The sequence below is a fragment of the Rhinoderma darwinii genome, chromosome 5 (genome assembly GCF_050947455.1).
Source record: "Rhinoderma darwinii isolate aRhiDar2 chromosome 5, aRhiDar2.hap1, whole genome shotgun sequence".
NCBI classification, from domain to species: Eukaryota; Metazoa; Chordata; class Amphibia; order Anura; family Rhinodermatidae; genus Rhinoderma; species Rhinoderma darwinii.
Window position 1 is genome coordinate 92,710,154 of NC_134691.1, and position 26,009 is coordinate 92,736,162.

Genomic DNA, 26,009 nt, shown 5'->3' on the forward strand with positions numbered 1-26,009 from the left:
ACCCACGGCAGGGCTCAGAATGGAACGAGGGCCATTTGGATTTTGGAGCGCAGATTTTGCTGGAATGGTTTTCGGTGCCATGTCGTGTTTGCAAAGCCCTGGAGGGACCATAACAGTGGAAACTTCCCAAAAGTGACCCCATTTTGGAAACTACACCCCTCAAGAAATTTTTCAAGAGGTATAGTTAGCATTTTTAGCCCACAGGTTTTGTTGCTAAATTTATTGGAACTGGTCTGTGAAAATGAAAATCTACTTTTTTTCTGGAAAAACATACGATGTTTTAGATTTTACAAGGAATAAAGGAGAAAAAGCACCCCAACATTTGTAAAGCAATATCTCCCGATTACGGAAATACCCCATATGTGGTAATAAACTGCTGTTTGGACCCACGGCAGGGCTCAGAAGGGAACGAGGACCATTTGGATTTTGAAGCGCAGATTTTGCTGGAATGGTTTTCGGTGCCATGTCATGTTCCCTGGAGGGATCATAACAGTGGAAACTCCCCAAAAGTGACCCCATTTTGGAAACTACACCCCTCAAGGAATTTTTCTAGGGGTATAGTTAGCATTTTGACCCTACATGTTTTTTGCTGAATCTATGGGAATTATGCCGTGAAATTGAAAATCTAATTTGTTTCTAATAAAATGTAGTTTTAGCTCAGATTTTTTCATTTTTACAACAGATAAAGGAGAAAAAACACCCCAATATTTGTAAAGCAAACTCTTCTGAGCACATCAATACCCCATATGTGGTAATAAACTGCTGTTTGGACACATGGCGGAAGTTAGAAAGGACGGAGCGCCATTTGACTTTTGGAGCTCAAGTTTTGCTGGAATGGTTTGCGGCCCCATGTCACATTTGCAAAGCCACTGAGGGGCCAAAATAGTGAAAACCCGGCAAAAGTGACCCCATTTGGGAAACTATACCCCTCGTGGAATTTATCTAGCGGTATAGTGAGCATTTTGACCCCACAGTTTTTTTGCTGAATTATTGGGATTATGCAGTGAAAATGAAAATCTACATTCTTTCCACTAAAATGTTGAATTGTTTTCATTTTCACAAGGAATAAAGGAGAAAAAGCGCCCCAACAATTGTAAAGCAATTTCTCCCGAGTACGGCAATACCCTATATGTGGTTATAAACTGCTGCTTGGATACACCGCAGGGCTCAGAATGGCAGGAGTGCTACTTGGCATGTAGATTTTGGTTGATTGTTTTTTGGGCGCCATGTCACATTTGCAGAGCCCCTGAGGTACCCGTACAGTAGAAACCCCTGAGAAGTGAATCCATTTTGGAAACTTTACCCTTCAGGGTAATCATCTAGGGGTGTACTGAGCATTTTGATCCCACAGGTGTTTCATAGATTGTATTAGAATCAGGCAGTGAAAATGAAAAAAATAATTTTTTCCCAAAAATATGTAGTTTTGCACCCAATTTTTTTCCCCACAAGGGGTAATAGGAGAAAACACATAATTTGTTACCCAATTTCTCCCGAGTACGGCAATACCCAATGTGTGGCCCTAAACTGCTATTTGGGCACATGGCAGAGCTCAAAATGGAAGGAGTGCCATGTGGCTTTTAGAGGACAGATTTTGCTGGACTGGTGTAGGGGCGCCATGTCGCATTTGCAGAGCTCCCTTAGGTACCAGAGTAGAGTGTAAAACCATGAGAAGTGACCCAATTTTTGAAACTACACCCCTCAAGGCATTTATCATTTGCCTGGATATATGACAGGGCTTAGGAGTGAAAGGCGCATGTGAGACCTATTATGGTGATTTTCGCAGCATTAGCCCACAATAGCAGGGCTCTGGGGTCAAATAGGAAAACAAACCCCCAAGTAGTGACCCCCATTTTGGAAACTGCACCCCTAAAGGCATTTTATTAAGGGGTGTAGTGAGCATTTTGACCACACAGGTTTTTTTTTTTCTATTAGAAATGAATGCTCAGTGGATGGTGCAAAGTGAAAATTGCAAATTTCCACAGGTATGTGCCATTTTAGTGCACAATATTTCGTGCCCAGTTCGTGCCACTGAAGACAAATACCTCAAACTGTTAAGCGGGTTCTCCCGGGTATGGCGATGCCATATATGTGGACGTACACTGCTGCTTGGGCACGCTGCAGGGCTCAGAAGGGAGCGCCATTTGGCTTTTGGAGCGTGGATTTTGCTCGCTAGTTGTTCTGTTTGGGGTATTGCTGGTATTTGAGTTTATGATGTGGGGGAATATGTTATCTGTGCGGAGTACATCAGGGTATAATAAGAGGGTATAATAATGGTGTAAATAAATAATAATCCGCAGATATGTGGCCGGTGTCGCACTGATAAATGGCGCCCGATCTTATCCGCTTTTGGACACTTTGCACATTTTGCATCGCCATATTCTGAGAGCCAAAACGTCTTTATTTTTTCTCCCCCGGAGCTGTGTGAGGGCTTATTTGTTGCGGGACAATCTGTAGATTTCATTGGTACCATTTTGGGGTACATGCGATTTTTTTGATCACTTTGTATTTCATTTTTTTGGCAAGCCAGGTGACCAAAAACCTGCAATTCTGATGTTTTTTATTATTTATTTTTTTACGGCGTTCGCCATGCGCTATGAATGACAATTTTACGTTATTCTGCGGGTCGGTACGATTACGGCGATACCAGATGTATATAGTTTTTCTTATGTTTTGCAGCGTCTGCACGATAAAATCCCTTTTGTTTCAAATAATTTATTTTTGGTGTCACCATATTCTTAGAGCGCTAACTTTTTTATTTTTCCGTCAAAAAAGCTGCGGGAGGGCTTGTTTTTTGCGGGACAGGCTGCGTTTTTTAATGGTATAATTTTGGGGTACATGCAACTTTTAGATCCCTTTTTTTATTCTGTTTTGTAAGGGGTAGTGACTAACAAACAGCGATTCTGGAATAGTTTTTTAATTAATTTTTTTACAGTGTTCACCGTACGGGTAAAATAGCGTGATATTTTTATAGTTTGGGTCGTTACGGACGCGGGGATACCACATATGTGTACTTTTTTTATGTTTTTTGTTTTTTTCTATAATAAAAGACTTATTATAGGAAAAAAGGCTGTTAGTGTTTTTTAACATGAAAAGTATTTTTTTTTACTTTTTTACAACATTTTTATTAACTTGTTTTAACTTTTTTTTTTTTGTCCCACTAGGGAACTTGAAGGCATGAAGCCCTGATCGCTATTCTAATACACTGCACTACCTACATAGTGCAGTGTATTAGAGCTGTCAGCTATTCACTGACAGCAAGCCTATTAGGCTTCGCCTCCCGGCGTGGCCTAATAGGCTTCCGTACTAGGAAGCGATTGTTATGCTATGGTTGCCATAGCAACCATCGGAACCTTCGCGGGTGCCGATGGTTGTTATTAGCAATCATAGGGTACGATCTAATCACTTAGATGCAGCGATAGCTGCATCTAAGGGGTTAATCGGCCGGATCGGAGCCTTGCTCCGGTCCTGGCCGTTAGGGCACGATGTCAGCTGTGACAAACAGCTGACACCCGCGCCCGTGGCAACCATCGTGGTTGCCGACAGGCTACAAGCCACTTCGATGCATCGATCACGTTGATCGATTCATCGAAGGGGTTAATCGGCCGGATCGGAGCCTAGCTCCGGTCCTGGCCGTTGCAGAGGGGTGCCGGACATCTGATTCCCGGCGGTGATAACGCTGGCTCAGCTTCTGAGCCAGCGTCATCACATACCCACGTCATAGAGCTGTGATTGGTCAGTCTGCTTTGACTGACCAATCACAGCGATCGCCGGCAGGAGACCGCTATGAATGGTCCCCTGCCGTCTTACTGTGCCGGTCAACTGTCATAAACAGTTGACGGCACAGTTCTGTCACCTTGTCCTTTGACAGGGTGACAGTTTTTAGCCAGGACGCACCGGTACGTCCCTGTGGCTTAAAGCACTTCAATGTAGGACGTACCGGTACGTCCTGGTGCGCTAAGGGGTTAAGATAAGCAGTGAAGGAATCAACATTGTTACTGAATTAGATTGGTGCACTAGAGGTAGGACTTTGCAGCTTATGGTCACTTCTGTCAAAACTGCCTCCCCAGCTGCACCCCACCTGAAGAAGGCCTGACAATTTTTTTAGATATAACGCTAGGAAAGTGGCGAGTTTCTAAACTGTAACACTAGTTCTCTGGATTTCCCATGTGTGAATCTGGCTTGTTACGTCAACGACCAGGAATGTGCTTTGCAGATACAGTACTGTATCAAAAACTGTAAGGGTATGTGCACACGGTGAGAGGCTTTTACGGCTGAAATGACAGACTGTTTTCAGGAGAAAACAGCTGCCTCGTTTCAGCCGTAATTCCTCCTCCTCGAATTTTGCGAGGCTTCTCTGACAGCCGTAAATTTTGAGCTGTGCTTCATTGAGTTCAATGAAGTACGGCTCAAATTACGTCTGAAAGAAGTGTCCTGCACTTCTTTTGACGAGGCTGTATTTTTACGAGTGGGCAGATGTTTGCCGACGTATTGTAGCCCTATTTTCAGACGTAAAACGAGGCATAATACGCCTCGTTTACGCCTGAAAATACGTCGTGTGAACCCAGCCTAACACTCATGGCAGGGAAAGGGTGAATGTAGTGTTAGCTGTGCATTCGAAGATAACAGTAGTTCTACAATTCTGATTTCCAAGGTCTGAAGTCCGTAGGTTAATCAAGCTTTCAAATAACAATTCTTAAAGGGCCATTATGCTGAAAACTTATGTTACTTTCTAAATCATTCAGAAAATATAAAGTATCTGTTTTGTGTTGTTAATATTTTCCTCTGTTACTGTCTCAGAGAAAAAGGAGCCCTTTTTCTATTTTCTTTGTTCTCTGAACCAGTTTTCACATGTGACTCAGTTTTCACATGTTTTGCAACTATAATACACATACCATTAACCCCTTTAGGACGCAGCCTGTTTTGGCCTTGTGGCACAGCCGATTTTTTCAAATCTGACATGTCACTTTACGTGGTAATAATTCCGGAACGCTTTTACCTATCCAAGCGATTCTGAGATTGTTTTCTCGTGACATATTGTACTTTATGTTAGTGAAAAAATGGTCGATAAATTCAAAATTCAAGAAAATATCAATAGGCCATTTTTTCAGGGACCAGTTCAGATCTGAAGTGGTTTTGAGGGCCTTATATATTAGAAAGTCCCCATAAATCACCCCATTTTGAAAACTGCACCCCTCAAAGTATTCAAAACCACATTCAGAAAGTATTTTAACCCTTTAGGCGTTTCACAGGAATTAAGGCAAAGTAGATGTGAAATTTACAAATTTCATTTTCTTTGCCGCAATTCATTTGTAATAAAAAAAAAATCTGTAATACAGAAGGTTTTACCAGAGAAACGCAACTCAATATTTATTGCCCAGATTCTGCAGATTTTAGAAATATCCCACATGTGGCCCTAGTGTCCTAATGGACTGAAGCACCAGCCTCAGAAGCAAAAGGAGCAGCTAGTGGATTTTGGGGCCTCCTTTTTTTTAGGAATATATTTTAGGCACCATGTCCGGTTTGAGGCGGTCTTGTGGTACCTAAATAGTCGAAACCCCCCAAAAGTGACCCCATTTTGGAAACTACAACCCTCAAGGCATTTTTATAGGGGTATAGTTAGCATTTTGACCCCACAGTTTTTTTGCAGAATTTAGTGGAATTAGTCTGTGAAGATGAAAATCACCTATTTTTCTGTGGAAACATAGAATTGTTTCATTTTTACAAGGAATAAAGGAGAAAAAGCACCCCAACATTTGTAAAGCAATTTCTCCCGATTACGGCAATACCCCATATGTGGTCGTAAACTGATGTTTGGACCCACAGCAGGGCTCAGGAGGGAATGAGCGCCTTTTGGATTTTGGAGCGCAGATTTTGCTGGATTGGTTTTCAGTGCCATGTCGGGTTTGCAACGCCCCGAAGGGACCAAAACAGTGGAAACCCCCCAAAAGTGAACCTATTTTGGAAGCTACACCCCTCAAGGAATTTTTCTAGGGGTATAGTGAGCATTTTGACCCCACAGGATCTTTTTTAGAGCTAAGGTGACCAAAAAACAAAGATTTTGGCGCTTTACATTCTTTATTTCTTACAGCGTTCACCGTGCGCAATAAATTACATTTTACTTTATTCTGCGGGTCGGTACGATTACGCCGATACCATATGTGTATAGTTTTTTTTAAGTTTTGCAGCGTTTGCACAATAAAATGACGTTTCTATAAAATAATTTATTTTCTGAGACACGCTATTCTGAGCCGTAACTTTTTTATTTTTTCGTCAAAAAAGCTGTGGGGGGTCTTGTTTTTTGCAGGACGGGTCGTAGTTTTTATTGGTACTATTTTGGGGTAAATGCGACTTTTTGATCACTTTTTTTATTCTATATCTTGGGAGGGGTGGTGACCAAAAAATAGCAATGCTGACATAGTTTTCCGTTTATTTTGTTTGCGGCGTTCACCGTGCGGAAAAATTAACATTACAGTTTCATAGTTTGGATTGTTACGAACACGGTGATACCAAATATGTGTACTTTTTTTTTAACGTTTTCATTTTTTCCCTATAATAAATGACTTATTATAGGAAAACAAAAACTTATTTTTACACTTTTATAAAACATTTTTATTAACTTTTTTTTACTTTTTACACTTTTTTTTTTGTTTATTAACTTTTCTTTTACTTTTTACACTTTTTTTTTTTGACCTGCAGCTTTGATCGCTGCTAGAATACATTACACTACCTATGTAGTGTAATGTATTCCAACTGTCAGTGTGACGTCACAGTCACTCAGAGGCTGATCTGAGCCTATGAGGCTGATCCTCATAGGCTTCCATACATGGCAGACCCGGAGGCCGTTGCCTGGCCTCCGGATGCCATCACAAGCATCAGCAGCCCCCAGAATTGAATGGTGGCTGCTAATGTGCTACAAACCCCCTACATGCGGAGATCGCAATCGAGCCCCGCATGTAACGGGTTAATTGCCGAAATCAGCGGCGATGAGCCGCTGATCGGCAACACTGGAGTGTCAGCTGTCGGGGACAGCTGATCTCCAAGTTCCCGATGCACACTGTCGCCGACAGTGTGCATCGGGAACGACACAGTGACTTCCTGTCACTCTGACAGGAAGCCTATCAGGACCAGCCGAAGGTTGGTCCTGATGGGCTTCCGTCCATGGCAGACACGGAAGCCATTGTTTGGCTTCCGTTTGCCATACTATCGGCAAACCCCGCAATTTCGGACCGGTGTCTGACGATATGTTAGAAACCCCCAAAATTCGGCGATTGCACCCGATCGCCGAATTTAAGGGGTTAAGTCGCCTAAACCAGCGGCAAAGGACCGCTGGTCGGCAAGAGTGGAGTGTCAGCTGTCGGCGACAGCTACCCTCCCGGTTCCCGGTGCACACTGTCGCTGACAGTGTGCACCGGGACCCACTCTGTAACTGTACGTCCTTGTGCGCTAAGACACTGGCAGCAGGGATGTACAGTTGCGTCCTGGTGCGCCTAGGGGTTAAAGAAAAGGAAACATTCGCCCGCAATGACAAAAAAAGTTGAAACGTAACGTGCAAAAATTTGTTTGACTTTTCTCATTACTGGTATATAAGTGATATATACTAGTATATAAATAAGTGACGAGAAAAGTAATCGTAGCTTAGGCCACTTTTATTAAGTAAACTAATTTAAATGGTGCAGATTTACACTTGCTCACAGCAGATGTAGATTTGATTTTCTGGCAGTTTGGCTGCATTCCCATGAGTCAGATACGCTGCAAAAACTATGCAGCGTATCCAACCTAAAACTCGCAGTGAATTCTGCCCCAAAAATATGCACCAAATTGTGCTGGTGTTTTCGGGGGGCAATCTCCACTGCGGAAACCAGAGCTTGTAAAAGAAACAAACCTTATATTAACCAAGGGCAGTTGTGATGGTGACGTGTCCCTCTGTTGTCCATGCAGTCCGGCCTCCTGGGACGATGCTGCTGCCCACGTGACCACTGTATCCTGTGATTGGCTGCAGCAGTCTCATGGGATGAAACATCATCCTAGGAGGCCAGCTGCTATGACAATGGCCCAGGATAAGTATAAACTTTTTTATGAATTTTAAATTAAAGAAAGGTTTTATTTTTCATTTGCAAATTTTGCAGCAAATTCGCAGCATTTCCGCTGCGAAACTCGCAACTTAGCTATTTGTTGCGGGTATTACATCCCCATTGAAATCAAAACCCGCAACAGAAGAGCAGCAAATCCACAGCATAAATTGGCATGCTGGGATTTAAATTCTGCACCGCATGGCAATTTATGAAAGTTTTGCACTGCTGATTTTTTTCTGCAGCGTAAGCATGATATTTCTTTAAATGTCATGCACTTTGCTGCTACTGTAAATGCTGCGGAATTTCCACACAGAATTCATCCTTTGAGAGATTTAAATGCACCAAATTTATTGAGCCGTGTGCCTTTTAATAAGTCTGGCATATATTACTGCAATTAACCCCTTAACTTTGACTGGTGTAAGATTAAAAAAAAAAACTTTCTAGACCCGCAGAAGGTCTTCTGGTAGCACTCACACTTTTGCTGTGGTCATGATAATTCTGCACAAGACATGCGGATCCATCATGGTTGCTTCTGCCGGTTACTAGGCAGCCACATACACTTTGCAAGCTCTGCACTTGCTAATACTTAACATACTATTTTTCGCCAGTTTCCCATTAACTGAAATCAAAATGGACCAGATTTTCTACTAATCTGGCATCCGAAAATAATACTGGCAAATTCATATAAGCACAAATATGTATACAGTTGAGCATGGGTTCAAAACCAGAACGCTTTGGAAATGTGTTTGCAGGCACTGATATGGTGTACGGCAAAACCTGACTAAGTATTAAAAAAGTATTGACACATCTAATGGTCCCTGATAAAAAAAAAAAATTGGTTTGACAGACCATCTTGCAAACAACATTGCACACTTTGCTCTTTCAGTACTTGTGTATATATACCTTCAAACATATACTATATAAATATATATATATATATACTAGTCCTTCTCAATGAATTAGAATATCATGAAAAACGTAATTTATTTCAGTAATTCAATTCAAAAGTGAAACTCAAACTCATATATTATATAGATTCATTACACACAGAGTGATCTATTTCAAGCATTTTTTTTATTTTCATGTTGAAGATTATGGCTAACAGTTAATGAAAACCCAAAATTTAGTGTCTAAGAAAATTAGAATATTATATAAGCCCAATTTCAAAAATTATTTAATATTAAATTATTTAATACCGAGATGATGGCCTACTGAAAAGTATGTACAGTATTACTGCATCAATGCGGCGTGGCATGGAGGCGATTTGCCTGTGGCACTGCTGAGGTGTTATGGAAGCCCAGGTTGCTTTGATAGCAGCCTTCAGCTCGTCTGCATTGTTGGGTCTGGGGTCTCTCATTTTCCTCATGAAATCAGCATCTCCATAAAGCTTGTCAGCAGAGGGAAGCATGAAGTGCTCTAAAATGTCCTGGTGGATGCTGCGTTGACTCTGGACTTGATATAACACAGTGGACCAACACAGTTGCTCAGTGGTCCAAAGTCCTGTTTTCAGATGAAAGTAAATTTTGCTAATCTGTTCAATTAACAATGTTATCTACACCATAGTGTCGGTATATGCGCCAAACAAGGGGCAGATTCGATTTTTCCACAAGGTAATGCGGATTGTATCGAAATTGCAACAGGGGAGACTTATAATGTGAGGAGACTTTAACTTGACTGCTGACCCCGATGTGGATGCAACCTCCTCTGCTCATGGCACGTACTCAAGAATTGATATGTTCCTTGTCGATAGGGAGGGCCTACTGATATCCCAAGCTTCCACTATCGAAACTATAACCTGGTCTGATCATGCAGCAATTACTTTATCCCTGGAAGAGAGACATGGTGTGAGCCGTTCATATTTATGGCGGAATAATACTTATATTATGTCACATTCCAAGTATAAACAGCTGTTTGAAGATGATTTGAGCAAATACTTTCAGTCTAATGTTAACTCAGTTTCAGACCCTAATATTCCTTGGAATGCTCACAAAGCTTTCATTAGAGGTACATTTATCAAATTAGGTCATCGAGATAAAAAAGATAGAAATGCCCGTATTACATCTATACTGGATGAGATCAAGCGGTTGGAACTCCTAAACAAAGCTCAGAAATCTATAACGCATATAATGCAACTTAACGAGTTGAGACAACAACTTCGTGGCTGTCTTCTACATACATATCAGAAACACCTAAAGACCGTAAAAGCTAAATATTATTCCCAAAATGATAAAGCAACTAGACTCTTGGCCTCCCGTCTTAAGGTGCAACATACGAAGTCTCGAATTCCCTTCCTGAGAAACGGGACGGATACTGGGAAATTATATAATCCAGAGGACATAGCCAATAGATTTAAAGACTATTATAGCGCACTTTACAATTTACATTCTGACCCCTTTTCTCATCCAGTATCGGAACATGATATTAATAGGTTCTTAAACGCCTTGTCGCTCCCGAAACTCTCACATGAAGACATAGCTAATCTGAACTCACCCATTACACAGCTAGAAGTATCTAAAGTAATAGCATCTTTGCCTTTGGGTAAATCCCCGGGCCCGGATGGGTTATCGAATGACTATTATAAACAGTTTGCTAGTATTTTAACACCTCATTTACACGCAGTCTTTGAAAAAGCCATAGCTACCGGATCATACACCTCATTTACACGCAGTCTTTGAAAAAGCCATAGCTACCGGATCATTTCCGAAAGAAAATCAATCGGCCTTAATAGTAACGCTGCCCAAGCCAGGGAAAACCCCCGACATAGCACAAAACTTTAGACCTATCTCATTGCTCAACTCTGACATAAAGATATATGCAAAAGTGCTGGCGAACCGCTTGGCTCCTATTTTACCTGATTTGGTGAGAGATGATCAAGTGGGATTTGTCAAGGGTCGACAGGCGTTTGATAATACTAGGAGAGTGCTGAATATACTACATACCCTTGAATCCCGAGGTGTACCAGCGGTACTGTTGTCATTGGATGCCGAGAAGGCGTTCGACCAGATTAGCTGGTCGTATGCATTTTCGGTTCTTAGACATATGGGTTTCGAGGGCAGTATCTTAGACGCAATTTTAGCCTTATATTCCGCTCCATCTGCTAAAATATTTACAAATGGCATACTTTCTGGGGAATTCCTCATCTCTAATGGGACCAGACAGGGGTGTCCATTATCGCCACTGATCTTTGTGTTATCAATAGAACCTCTAGCTCAAGCATTACGAGAAAATGATGAGATTTGTGGCATTACAATTGGAGATCGCACGCATACGGTTTCACTGACGTTATCAGACCCGGAGACTTCTCTTGCTCAGGTTATAGATGTTATTAAACTATTTGGGAACATGTCATACTATAAACTTAATACTCAGAAATCGCAGGTTCTCCCACTCAACATTTCAAGGCAATCTTTATACTTTTTGAGGACCAAATTTCCCTTTGATTGGCGATCGGACGGCATCAATTATTTGGGAGTATTTTTGACTAGTACACATAAACAGCTTTTTAAGCACAATTATGAACCTTTATTAACACATATACAAGTAGAAGCACAGAGAATGACTAAATCAGAGGTGTCTTGGATTGGAAGGATTGCGGCCTTTAAGATGTTATTGCTTCCAAAATTGTTATACCTTTATCGTACTCTCCCTATTCAGATTCCCATGTCCTTTTTCACTTCAATGCAAAAGATAATCTCTCATTTCATATGGGCCGATAGACATCCCAGAATTTCTTGTAGAATACTAGCTAAAAGTAGGAGAGCAGGCGGATTGGGAGTGCCCGATGTTTATCACTATTATTTAGCTTCGCACGTGTCACAGCTATCTTCGTGGTGGTTGGAGGATGGTAGTAAACACTGGGTACATATTGAGTCGTGTGGGGCACATCCAGTATCGTTGAAGTTGTTATTGCTGGCTTCGTGTTGGGGGATACCTACTCCTCCTTGCGTCCCTCCACTGACACGGGCCTCAATCTCTAGCTGGTCGAAATTTCATGAGTACTCTCAGTCTCACAGTCCCTTGTCTGGGGCCAATTCTCCATTAGACCTACTAACCTTAGCTATTCCTAACCTACATATTAAGCATTGGAAACTGGGAGGGGTGAGGGATTTGTCCCAGCTCTTGGAAGGATCTCATATGATATCATTTGAGACACTGTCCCAAAGGTTCAACTTACCTGTGACAGAATTCTATACCTATTTCAGAATTCATCACTTTCTACATCACCAACATAAGGACGCGACTTATTGCAACAACGCTATATTTCCCATACTCTCGCGACGAGGCAAATGCTTGAAAGCCATTTACAACTTTATACATGATCATGACTCATTTCGCAAATCATACCCATATAAGGATTGGGAAAAAGAGTTGGGACAGTCCTTTGCACCTGAGCAGTGGACAAGAGCTTTTAAGTGGATTAATAAATCACTGCAATGCAGTTCTCATTTTGAAGCAGCGATGAAAACCATGCTAAGATGGTACTATACACCAGAACGCCTAAGTAGGATGTATCCAACTTCTTCCTGTAGATGTTGGAGGGGCTGTGGAGAGAGAGGTACTCTGCTTCATGTTCTATGGCAATGCCCAATGCTGACAACCTACTGGCAGGATATATTCTGCTTGATTTCCTCTCTTACCAATCAATTGATCTCTAGCTCTCCACAGATGGCATTACTATTGCTGGACATCCATGTGATACCTCCCAGATTTAGGATCCTTATATGTAAAATCTTGATCATTGCTAAGATAGTGGTGACAAGATATTGGAAGTCCTCTTCCATTCCCACACGCGCGGAGGTCATTTCCTCTATTAATGACACATATACATATGAAAGGATTCTGCTGTATGGCTCGGACAAATTTGCTACTTTTTCAGGGATATGGGACGCGTGGAGGACTAGCTTGTATTGTCTAAACGTATGAGAATTGATGTGATACGACCCTGAAATTGCTATAAGAAATACCTGGAGAAAATATCTACAAATTATACCTGTAATGTTATGTTTTCTTTTATTACTGTTGTTAATGCTGTTTAGGTATGAATATACCTGATCGGTACCTGTTCTTTTGATCAATTCCCAAGGTATTGATATATAATTTGTATTCCAGTAACTCAACGAAACAGTACTGTACATTTTCACTTTGCATATATGGAAATATGTGGTTATTGATCATGTTTTGTTTGTTTGAAAATACCAATAAAAAAGATTGAACCATGAAAATCATTTTTGAAATTGGGCTTATGTAATATTCAATATTCTGAGAGACTAAATTTTGGGTTTTCATTAACTGTTAGCCATAATCGTCAACATTAAAAGAAAAAAATGCTGGAAATAGATCACTCTGTGTGTAATGAATATATAGAATTTTTGAGTTTCACTTTTTGAATTAAATTACTGAAATAAATTTACTTTTTGATGATATTCTAATTCATTGAGAAGGACTAGTATATGCACACTATATATATATATTTAAATTTATTTATATATATATATATGTATATATATAGATATATATATATATATATATATATATATATATATATATATATATATATATGGGGTTGCCAGATCCTATTAGGGCATATCGACCTCATAGAGGGGGGCCCCTCTTTGAGCCAAAATGCACCATAGGAATCCGATTGATAGTGAAAAACTTGTTTGTGAATATATAAGAATATATTTTAATGCTAAAACGTTAACAAACTGATAGAAGCATATGACTCAAAGTTGTATACACTTCTATCAAGTTGTTAAACATTGAATTCAGATGTTTCTTATATTTGCTTTTTTCCCTCTCTAATTTCCAAAAGTGACATCATGACATTATGTCACCTATGCAAGCAAGGTCATACCTTCTTAAATACCTTCCTTCCTGGTTAGTGACATCAAGAACTGTGTTCTCAATTGATAAGATAGCAGGAGACAGACTGACAAACACACGTATGCTAACTGTTCTTTCTGAGCCGACTGCTCACCTACAGGACCTGCATCCTGCTGCCAGAGGGAGAACATACAGAACAGATATTGTGGGGAAGAACAGAGCTGATTTGTATCTCGGCAAACAGCATCATGTTTAGTTACCAGTATATAACCTCAGATCAGCTCGCTGGTTTTGACAAGTACAAGGTAAAGTACATTCTAAATTGAAATTGTCATTCAGGATTATAAGAATGGATTTCAATTAATTTGCTATTAAGAATATGACAATAATTCCTACGCAATCTTATTTATGTAGAGGATATACTTTGTAATTGCAAATTCATTTAATATCATTTCATTTCTTTCTTGGAAGACCCTGAAAGAGATATTCTGGTCCCTGAAATTTTATTTACTTTCAGCTGTATATGGGATAAATAATTAACAAAGACCATATTCACCTTTTAGATACCCCACCTGTCCCCCACCAGTCTGTGTTTACATTGCTGAAGCTACTGGCACGTGACTGGTGGCAGAGGCACTGTCAGTATGTATGGCATTATGACAGATGTGGCCAGTGATGGGCTGGAGCAGTCATTTGCTGGTACGGCTCTTTACTGGTTCAGCTATTTTAAACCATTGGCATGGATTTGCAAAACATAACCTTAGGTTTGCAGTACATCCATGTGTAGTAATAAAGGGACACAGTCCATAGAGAAATGGAGAATGACTCACTATTAGCCTCGTGATGGTTGTGTGTGTGAGTGACACTGGCGATCTCAATATCTCAAACAAATATAAAATACTCACAAGAGATCAAAAAATCTAATTACCGGCCCTTATGCAGCACACAAAAATGGTATTTCAAAATGTATTTTTTGTCTACATTTTTATATACATTTTTAAATACCATTTTTGTATGGTGCTTGAGGACCGGTAATTTAATTTGTCAATCTCTTATATGTAATATGTTTTACATGTCTCGTTTTTTTCCATCATAACAAAAATGCATTACCTACATCATGGTTTGATAAAAAAAAATGCAGTGTTCTCAAATCACAGAGAATTCTTAGCAAGCAAAATTGTGATGTATGAATGGGAATTTAAATGAATTCTGTTCTACAATATTGCTTTTTTCCCCAATACAGTCTTGATGCCGTTTTTGTGTTATTTCTTTGTTCAGCCAAAGCCTGTTGTGTATGCAAGCAGATGAGCAAGCTGTCTTTCCTTTATCTTTTTCCTTCGTTCAGGAACCACTCCTGGTTTTGGCAACACAATAGTTCACTGAACTGTAGTGTCCAGAGGTCTTACATCGTGAATAACGTATCAATGTAGCATGATATTTCTCCAAGTTTTGCAGAAGAAAGTTTAGTTGAGCGCCTAACTATTCTCTGTGTGTTAAGAATCTAGGTGAAATGGGCTTATGATTAATTAACCAAAATTAGATCTTATTTCTTCTAGTGGCCTACTTCTGCACTTAGAAGCTGGATTCTGTTGCAAGTTGACATTGAAAAAAGTTAAAGCAAAATCCTCTGTTAGGGTGTGTTCACACAGGGTGGATATGCTGCGCAAAGGTACACAGCGTATTCGCCCTAGAGCCCGCAGGGAATTCCGTCAGAAAAAAAGCACCAAATTGTGGTGCAGTTATTTGTCCGGAATGTCCACTACGGAAAACAGCATGTACAAAAAAAGGTCTATACTAACCAGTAGCCATGGCGACGCATCCGTCTGACGTCCTGCCGCGCGGCTTCCTGGGATGACATTTCATCCCATTTGACCGCTGCAGCCTGTGATTGGCTCCAGCAGTCACATGGGATGAATCGTCATCCCTGGAGACCAGGCTGGACGCAGAAGCAGAAAAATCTGGGTAAGTATAATATATATATTTTTTTTTTTCTGAGTTGTGGTTTTTGTGGCGGAATCAAAGCTTTTCCACTGCACTGCAGGTCAAATTCTGAACTTTTTTTGGGCGGGTTCTTTACGCTGCGTGTGGATGAAATTTGTTCAAATCTCATTCACTTTGCTGCTACTGTATTACACTGCAGATTTTACGCAATGAAATCCATTGCGGAAAATCCGCAGTATTTATGTTACATGTGGACTTACCCTAATATGCACTTTCTTTGAATCTGTCTCCTATCTATCTATCTATCTATCTATCTATCTATCTATCTATCTATCTATCTATCTATCTATCTATCTATCTATCTATCTATCTATCTATCTATCTCATATTGAATATGTGACAACAAAAAAAGAGTGTTTATTTAATGTTAATTCTTGGAAAAAGTGAAACCATTTATGCACATATGTAGATTTTGTATTGCGATAATTTTGAGAATTTCCATTGAATTATAGGTTTGCAATGATGATTCTTCCTTTGCACATAAACATATTTAAGACGGTTGCAAACATCTGTAATGCAGTAGCATTTTAACATTAATTTAAATTATGGCTGCAATACCGGGACCTCCAGCAGTTCTACTGAACTTAGATCACTATTGGTTCTATAGTGATCTAAGATCTGTTCAGTTAAACCGCAGGAGGTCCGGGTATTGCAGTCATAACACAGAAGCGAAAATACAGCTGCTTTATGGCCGTCTGAGATGGATCTGAGGGCATTTACACACATGGTAGATTTGTTGCAGAGATTACTACACTAGAAAATCTTCTTCATGTGAATGGGGTTGTTTCTGCTGCATATGTATGAATTTTTACAGACCTTATTGAAATGTATGGTACAATCACAGAAATGTCTGCAACAAATCCGCCACGTGTGAACATACCATTTGATTTAATACCTGCACAGCAAGCGTTAGTTCAGTTTCTCTGATTACCCACCGTAAACATTGGCAAGAACCAAAGACAGATGTCACATCGCAATATGTTTAGATAGTTTAGCATGAGTATTTCTGCATTTTTCATTATACCATGTGCACCATACCATATTTTTATCTAATCAGTTATCTGCCTTAGAAGTCTAGTTTTTATCTGTGTAAACTTTAGCTGCGTTCAGCATATTCACAGGAAGTGTCAAGTCATAAGCAATATGTCAGCCCTTATAATAATATGACTGCTGCAACTCTTTACTTATTGTATATGACAACAGGTTTGTGATTGGCTATCCCTAATCCCTGTCCTCAAAAAAGGCTCTGCATGGATCCATAATTATTTTCATGCCTAATAAATAGCACAACGTTAACCTCCATTTCAAACATTATATTAGCAGTTCCCTTATATATTTCACAATTTGGTTAATAGAGCAGAGCAGCAGGGAATTCAGATATCAAGGACTGTCTACCTTGCAGCATTGGTGGAATTCACGCAGCGTTTATAGTAGCCTGTTTGTTTTCCTACCGCCAAAACATGAATAAAGCCTACTAAAAATCTGCTTGTTTTTATCTCTGACGCAACACTTCTTAGGGTAAGTTGACACTGCTTATTTTCGGCCGAAAAATCGGAAGCAGAAAGCCTCCAAATATCTGCTCATTGTTTTTAATGGGAAAAATAGCGTTTTGTTCCGACGTGGTGTTCTTTTACACAGCCGTTTAGAAAAACGGGCGTGTTAAACAATGCCTGAGAAAAAGAAGTGCATGTCACTTCTTGAGCCATTTTTGGAGCCGACTCAATAGAAAAACAGCTACAAAAACGGCCGTAAAAAAAGCAGCGAAAAACACTAGTTACTTAAAAAGCGGCTGAAAATCAGGAGCTGTTTTGCCTTGAAAACAGCTCCGTATTTTCATACATTTTTTGCTAAGCACTTTTTTTTCGCGGGCATTTTCTAATGTGGCCGTTTTTCAAAACAGCCGCGTAAAAAAACGCCCCGTTGGAACAGAACACTCATTGAAATCAATGGGCAGATGTTTGGAGGCGTTCTGCTTCTGATTTTTTGGGCCGTTTACAGACCGAAAATAAGCCGTGTGAACATATACCTAATATATGCCGTAATAACAATTTATATATATATATATATATATATATATATATATATATATATATATATAGTGTAGGTGCAGGCCCAAGAGACTAGACCAAAATCCCAATTGTTTATAGAACAAAAATTAGGCAGCGCTCCGTTTGTAAAGGTGAAAAAAAGAGGGTACTTTTATTGTCCCATAAGCAACGTTTCAGCTCCTTCCCCTGGAGCCTTTCTCAAGCATCAGTGTGATTGCTGCAACTTTGTAATTGCCTTTTATTAAAATGTATTTTTACTTTTTGAGATACAGCTGCATTGTATCCTGTAAATAGAGTATCTGTATATACAGTGTCTGTATCTTGCGCTGACACCTGAATCCGTCAGGTCAGCGGGACTGACGGGTTCAGTGATAGCGGGTCCTGCGTGAGCATAGCCTCTAAGGTTGATTTCCTTTAAATGCGTTGCCTAATATTATATATATATATTTATATATTGTAATGTCAAAAGATAACATTGGTGGGGGTCTCTGTATCCAGACAGCCAGGTACAGATGATTTTATCTTTCTCACAGAATGCCGTCATTAAAACATTGCATTTATTTCTCTATATACTGACATTTATGATTTTTACAACTTTTTGTGCTAGGCAATAAGAACTAAATATGTGTTTTATGTATAGTTTCTTATCTTTCTTTATAACCTGTATGAATCAATGGAAGTCCATCTTTGGGAATTCAGTGGGTGGACTCATTACATTTGGCTAATGACAAGAACATTTGTATTACTCTTGCATTTATTGCTTTTTATCACAGCAAGTCCTATAGTACCTCCTGGTACGTTTGTCAGTTAATAGTAAACTACGAAGTCAGCGCCTCACATGGCAAACATTCAATAACCTTGCAAAAGATAAATCACTATTGTTTCATATCTCTAGTATGAAAAGCAGATGGTACTACCTACTTATTAACCCTTAATAGCCGCACAGATGTAAAATACTATAAGTAATGGAAGTACAATTTTAGTGTAGCATGTTTAGATATTGAGAACATCTTGACATTTGATAGACTGAATTCAGACAGTAGATAATAGTATTCATTAAATTAAAAAATCATACAAACCCCCCATATCCATATATGTAGACACGTGGCTCATTGTCAAAATGTCTCTCAGCACTTTATACACACAGGGACGTTCATGCAATTTTCTAAGTATAATTTTTCATTTAAAAAATGCATAAAAATTGTTAATTGTGGCTAAAAGTGTGAACCATGTAGAAAATTAGGCGCACCACACATCGTAAAAATAGTTCATTCATAACACTTTGGTCTACAGTATATCTACATGTATATATCTTTTTAAAATCACCAGAACTGTAGAGACCAAAATAACGTTTAGGGTAGGAACACACTAGGCGGAAACACTGAAGTTTTTCCGCAACAGATTTTATTGTGGAAAATCGGCAGCGTAATGCAGTAGCAGGAGTGTGGGTGAGATTTGAACAAATCTTATCCACAAGCTGCATAAAAAATATGCCGCAAAAAATGTTCATAAATTGACATGGGGTACATTTTTAAGCAATAGCATGTCAATTTATGTTGCGAAATTGCTGCTCTTCTGTTGCGAGTTTTCCCTATTGAAGTCAATGGGTGTAATGGCCGGAAGGAGGTGAAGGGAAAGTGAGCCCTAATCTACCCACCGCCCTGTCCCTGCCTACTTGCAACGACCCGCCCTAGGCGACGAGGTACAACTGGGCGGCGGTCCCTATGCTGTCTAAGTGCACAGGAAAACAAACAGGGAACATGCAAGGGAAGGGGCAGTAGCCACGGAACGCCACGAGGAAACGGAGCGGCGAACGGACAGTCAGGACCAGGACGAAGTGAGTACACCCAAGCGGGCAAGGAGACAGAAGCAAGCCAGGGGCAAAGCAAGGCAGGTCAAGCAGAACTGCAGCAAGGCAGAAGCACGGCAGAAGCAGGCTGGAGCAAGCAGCAGTGGGGCGAGGAATCCAAAAGAATTACAAGCACTGAGGGAGAGAACAGGGCAGGTAATAAAGGACAGGGGGCGGAGCTAACTCCGACAGACCAGGCCGCGATAGGCTCTCCCACTCCTGAGCCTGCCACCCTGGTTGGTGGGAGATGGTGTCAGTCGAACAGGTCTGGCCTCAGGTGTGGATTGATTAATCCCAGGAGTATACCTAGATGAAGTACCTGGCAGATCCCTAACAGTACTCCCTCTTTTATGAGGGGCCACCGGACCCTTACTAAGGGGACCCGGTTTAGTGGGGAAGAGAAGGTGGAACCTCCTGATCAATACCCCAGCGTGAACATCACGGGCAGGTACCCAAGTCCTCTCCTCCGGCCCGTATCCTCTCCAATGGACCAGGTACTGGAGGGAGCCCTGGACCATCCTACTGTCCATAATCTTGGCCACCTCGAATTCCACCCCCTCAGGGGTGAGAACGGGAACAGGAGGTATCCTCGAGGGGGACCAGGACGGGGAGCAGCGTTTAAGGAGGGAGGCATGGAAGACGTCATGTATGCGAAATGATGGGGGGAGCTCCAGACGGAAGGATACAGGGTTGAGGACTTCAATGATCTTATAAGGTCCAATAAATCGGGGAGCAAACTTCCTGGACGGGACCTTAAGGCGCAAGTTCCTGGACGACAACCAGACCAAATCCCCGACGACAAACCGGGGGTTAGCAGAACGTCTACTATCCGCCTGAATCTTTTGTGCGCTCTGGGACGCCTCTAGGTTCTTCTGAACCTGGGCCCAGACAGTGCACAGTTCCCGATGAACATCCTCTACCTCAGGATTATTGGAACAACCAGGGGAGACGGAGGAGAATCTTGGGTTAAACCCGAAATTACAGAAAAACGGGGAGACCCCTGACGAGTTACTGACCCGGTTATTCAAGGAAAATTCAGCAAGGGGAAGGAATGAGACCCAATCGAATTGACAGTCAGAGATGAAACATCTTAAATATTGTTCCAGGGATTGGTTGGTCCTTTCCGTTTGGCCATTAGTTTCGGGATGGAAGGCAGAGGAGAAGGACAGATCAATCTCCAACTTTTTACAAAAAGCTCTCCAAAATAAGGAAACAAATTGTACCCCTCTGTCAGAAACGATATTGACTGGGGCCCCATGGAGACGCAGGATGTGTTTCACAAACAAAGAAGCTAACGTCTTGGCGTTAGGTAGCTTCTTAAGGGGCACAAAGTGGCACATCTTGCTGAAGCGGTCGACTACCACCCACACCACCGACTTGCCCTGAGATGGAGGCAAATCGGTGATAAAATCCATGGAGATATGGGTCCAAGGTCTCTGGGGAATGGGCAAGGAACGTAGTAGGCCCGCAGGTCGGGACCTAGGGGTTTTGGACCTAGCGCAAACCTCACAAGCGGCGACGTAAGCCCTAACGTCTTTAGGCAACCCAGGCCACCAATAGTTTCTGGTAATGAGGTGTTTGGTGCCCAAGATGCCAGGATGACCAGATAAAGCGGAGTCATGGTTTTCCCTGAGTACCCTCAGCCGGTATTGCAGGGGAACAAACAGTTTGTCCCCAGGGACGTTCCCGGGAGCTGCACCCTGATCAGCCGCGATATCAGAAGCTAAATCAGAATCCGTGGCAGAGACGATTATACCAGGGGGTAAAATACAAGCAGGATCCTTCTCAGAAGGAGGATTGGCCATGAAACTACGTGACAGAGCATCAGCCTTAATATTCTTGGACCCAGCCCTATAGGTAACCAAGAAATTAAATCTGGTAAAGAATAGTGCCCACCGAGCTTGTCTAGGATTAAGCCTCCGGGCCGATTCTAGGAAAACCAGATTCTTGTGATCCGTAAGGACCGTTACCTGGTGTCTGGCCCCCTCCAGGAAGTGCCGCCACTCCTCAAAAGCCCATTTAATGGCTAGAAGTTCGCGGTTGCCAATATCATAGTTACTCTCCGTGGGCGAAAACTTCCTAGAGAAGTAAGCACAGGGGCGGAGATGGGTGAGGGAGCTGGTACCCTGGGACAAGACGGCCCCCACTCCCACCTCGGAAGCGTCAACCTCCACAATAAATGGCTCCTCTTGGTTGGGCTGAATCAGCACGGGGGCCGAGATAAAGCACTTCTTGAGGGTCTCAAAGGCCTGGACGGCCTCAGGGGGCCAATGGAGGACATCAGCACCCTTGCGGGTAAGGTCCGTAAGAGGCTTAGCGACGACCGAGAAGTTGGCAATAAATCTCCTGTAATAGTTGGCGAACACTAAAAAACACTGTAACGCCTTAAGGGAGGCAGGTTGGACCCATTCCGCCACAGCCTGAACCTTGGCAGGGTCCATGCGGAATTCATGAGGAGTGAGGATTTGCCCTAAAAATGGTATCTCCTGTACCCCAAAGACACATTTTTCAGTCTTAGCAAACAGATTATTCTCCCGAAGGACCTGGAGCACCTTCCTGACATGCTCCACGTGGGAGGACCAGTCCTTGGAAAACACCAGTATGTCATCAAGGTACACAACAAGAAAATTACCCAGGTACTCTCTCAGGATTTCATTAATAAAATTCTGGAAGACAGCAGGGGCATTACACAACCCAAAGGGCATGACCAGGTATTCGAAATGACCCTCGGGTGTGTTGAACGCAGTTTTCCACTCATCCCCCTCTTTGATGCGGATAAGGTTATATGCCCCCCGTAGATCGAACTTAGAAAACCATTGGGCTCCCTGAACCTGATTAAAAAGATCCGGAATCAAAGGAAGTGGGTACTGGTTCCTTACGGTGACCTTATTCAGGTTACGATAATCAATGCACGGCCTAAGACCACCATCCTTCTTCCCCACGAAGAAGAAGCCAGCACCTACAGGAGAAGTCGAGGGGCGAATGAAACCCTTGGCCAGGCATTCTTGGATATACACCCTCATGGCTTCACGTTCAGGACATGAAAGATTAAATATCCTACCCTTAGGAAGCTTGGCACCAGGCACTAAATCGATAGCGCAATCGTAATCTCTATGGGGGGGCAACACCTCGGAGGCCTCCTTAGAAAACACATCGGCGAAGTCCTGAACAAACTCAGGAAGCGTGTTTACCTCCTCCCGGGGAGAAATAGAATTAACAGAAAGACATGACATAAGACATTCATTACCCCATTTGGTGAGATCCCCAGTATTCCAATCAAACGTGGGATTATGCAACTGCAACCAGGGAAGGCCTAAAACCAGATCAGACGATAATCCCTGCATCACCAGTACAGAGCACTGCTCCAAATGCATGGAGCCCACAAGGAGTTCAAAAACAGGAGTATGCTGAGTAAAATAACCATTAGCAAGGGGAGTTGAGTCGATTCCTACTACAGGGATAGGATAAGGTAAATCAATACAAGGCATCTTTAGAGACATAGCAAATTCCGCAGACATGATATTAGCAGATGACCCTGAATCCACAAAAGCACTGCCCGTGGCAGCCCGGCCAGCAAACGAGACCTGAAAGGGAAGCAAAATTTTATTGCGTTTCACATTAACGGGAAATACCTGTGCGCCCAAGTGACCTCCCCGATGATCACTTAGGCGCGGAAGTTTTCCGGCTTCTTATTCTTGCGCCTGGGACAGGTGTTCAGTAGATGCTTGTCGTCCCCACAGTAGAAGCAGAGACCATTCATTCTGCGAAACTCCCTACGTTGTCGAGGGGACATGGAGGCCCCGAGTTGCATAGGTACCTCCGAGTCCTCCGTGGAGGGGCGAGGAGACGGGACCTCGGGGGGGATCGCAGAAAAGTCAGAGGGGAGCACACTGAAGCGTTCTAGCTGACGTTCCCTGAGACGTCGGTCAAGTCGTACTGCTAGGGCCATAACCTGGTCAAGGGAGTCAGACGAGGGGTAGCTAACCAGCAGATCCTTCAGGGCGTCAGATAATCCTAACCTAAACTGGCACCTTAGGGCCGGATCGTTCCACTGAGAAGCTACGCACCACTTCCTAAAATCAGAACAGTATTCCTCAACCGGTCTCCTACCCTGACGTAAGGTCACCAGCTGACTCTCGGCTAAGGCAGTCCTGTCAGTCTCGTCGTAAATGAGTCCGAGGGCAGAGAAAAAACGATCAACAGAGGAAAGTTCAGGGGCGTCAGGAGCCAAGGAGAAGGCCCACTCTTGGGGCCCTTCCTGGAGTCGGGATATGATGATACCCACCCCCTGGTTCTCGGAACCTGAGGAGTGGGGCTTTAGGCGGAAATATAGTCTGCAACTCTCCCGGAAGGAGAGAAATGTCTTACGGTCCCCTGAGAACCGGTCAGGTAACTTGAGGTCGGGTTCTAGAGGTGAGGTGAGGGGTACTACTAAAGCAGCGTCACCCTGATTGACCCTTTGGGCCAGGGCCTGGACCTGTAGGGAGAGGCCCTGCATCTGCTGGGCCAGAGTCTCAAGGGGGTCCATGATAGCGTCAGCGTAGGAGAAATGGTAGACTAGGTAAGGGCTTGTAATTATGTAATGGCCGGAAGGAGGTGAAGGGAAAGTGAGCCCTAATCTACCCACCGCCCTGTCCCTGCCTACTTGCAACGACCCGCCCTAGGCGACGAGGTACAACTGGGCGGCGGTCCCTACGCTGTCTAAGTGCACAGGAAAACAAACAGGGAACATGCAAGGGAAGGGACAGTAGCCACGGAACGCCACGAGGAAACGGAGCGGCGAACGGACAGTCAGGACCAGGACGAAGTGAGTACACCCAAGCGGGCAAGGAGACAGAAGCAAGCCAGGGGCAAAGCAAGGCAGGTCAAGCAGAACTGCAGCAAGGCAGAAGCACGGCAGAAGCAGGCTGGAGCAAGCAGCAGTGGGGCGAGGAATCCAAAAGAATTACAAGCACTGAGGGAGAGAACAGGGCAGGTAATAAAGGACAGGGGGCGGAGCTAACTCCGACAGACCAGGCCGCGATAGGCTCTCCCACTCCTGAGCCTGCCACCCTGGTTGGTGGGAGATGGTGTCAGTCGAACAGGTCTGGCCTCAGGTGTGGATTGATTAATCCCAGGAGTATACCTAGATGAAGTACCTGGCAGATCCCTAACAATGGGTAGGCAAAACCCGTAACAAAGAGCTATGTGTTGTGACTTTTGCAAGGGAAATGCTGCGATTCCGCCACAAAAGTGAGAGAAAAAAAATATGATTTTTTTAATTGAAATAGATGCTGCAGCAGTCACAAGGACTACAGCGTCATCCCAGGAGGATTTTGATCATTATTCCTGCAGGATTTCTGCAGTGGTCATGCTGCCCGAAAAAACTGCACCACAATTTGGTGCGGTTTTTCGTATGGAATTCCCTGCAGCTACCAGGGCGGATACGCTGGGTAGTTTTATGCATCGTATCCACCTAGTATGTTCCCACCCTTAAAATACAGGGATTATACACCTTGAAAGTTAGGGAACCTCCAAACATTATATATTTCCTAAAAGCAGATTTGACATGCTTTTCACAGTTATGTCCACCTTCATGTAACTTTGTGACAAACATGAATTTAATTTTTATTTTATTAAAACATTAATTTGTGTCTAAAACTCAAATATGAGAAGATATTTACACATAGAAACAACGAAAAAATAATAGATAACGTTGTGCAAAGTTCATATCCACCACCATCATCTACACTAAGGGCAATACCAGACGTGGCGGAATTGCTCTGGAATTCTGCTGTGGACAGTCCGCTGCGGAAATCCGCAGCGTACACGTTTCTCCATTGCTTTCCACAGCTTTTTAGTTAGGTTCGTTTACACGTTGCGGAAAACTCCGCTGCGGACCATAGGCTGCGGTGCAGAAATTGGTGTCCGCAGCATACACTGGTTGTTGCGGACGTTTAGCGCACTTGTTGTGGACTCATTGCGGAATTTCTCCATTGACTTCAATGGAGAGTCAAAATTCCGCAATGAAGTCCGCAGATGTTATGTGTGTTGCGTAGTGTATTTGTTTTACGAACATGACATTTCTTAATTCTGGCTGGACCTATGTATTTCTAGGTCTACAGCCAGACTGAGGCCCCATGCACACTAACGTAAAAAAGCCCGTAATCACGGGCCGTTATTACCCTAATCAATAATCGCAAATCTCTAAACCTAATCTAATGCGTTAACAAATTT

The 26,009-nt window shown here is 42.4% G+C and overlaps 1 protein-coding gene across 2 annotated transcripts in view; it reads left to right on the forward strand.

Moving 5' to 3' along the window:
• The first annotated feature begins 13,890 nt into the window (after positions 1 to 13,890).
• Positions 13,891 to 26,009, forward strand: part of LOC142651491 (ethanolaminephosphotransferase 1-like) — an 80,663-nt gene continuing 68,544 nt past the window's right edge. For both annotated transcript variants that reach the window (XM_075826271.1, XM_075826270.1), the window contains exon 1: positions 13,891 to 14,200. In XM_075826271.1, coding sequence (XP_075682386.1) covers positions 14,144 to 14,200 — 57 coding nt within the window. In that variant the 5' untranslated portion in view covers positions 13,891 to 14,143. The remainder of the gene's footprint in view (positions 14,201 to 26,009) is intronic.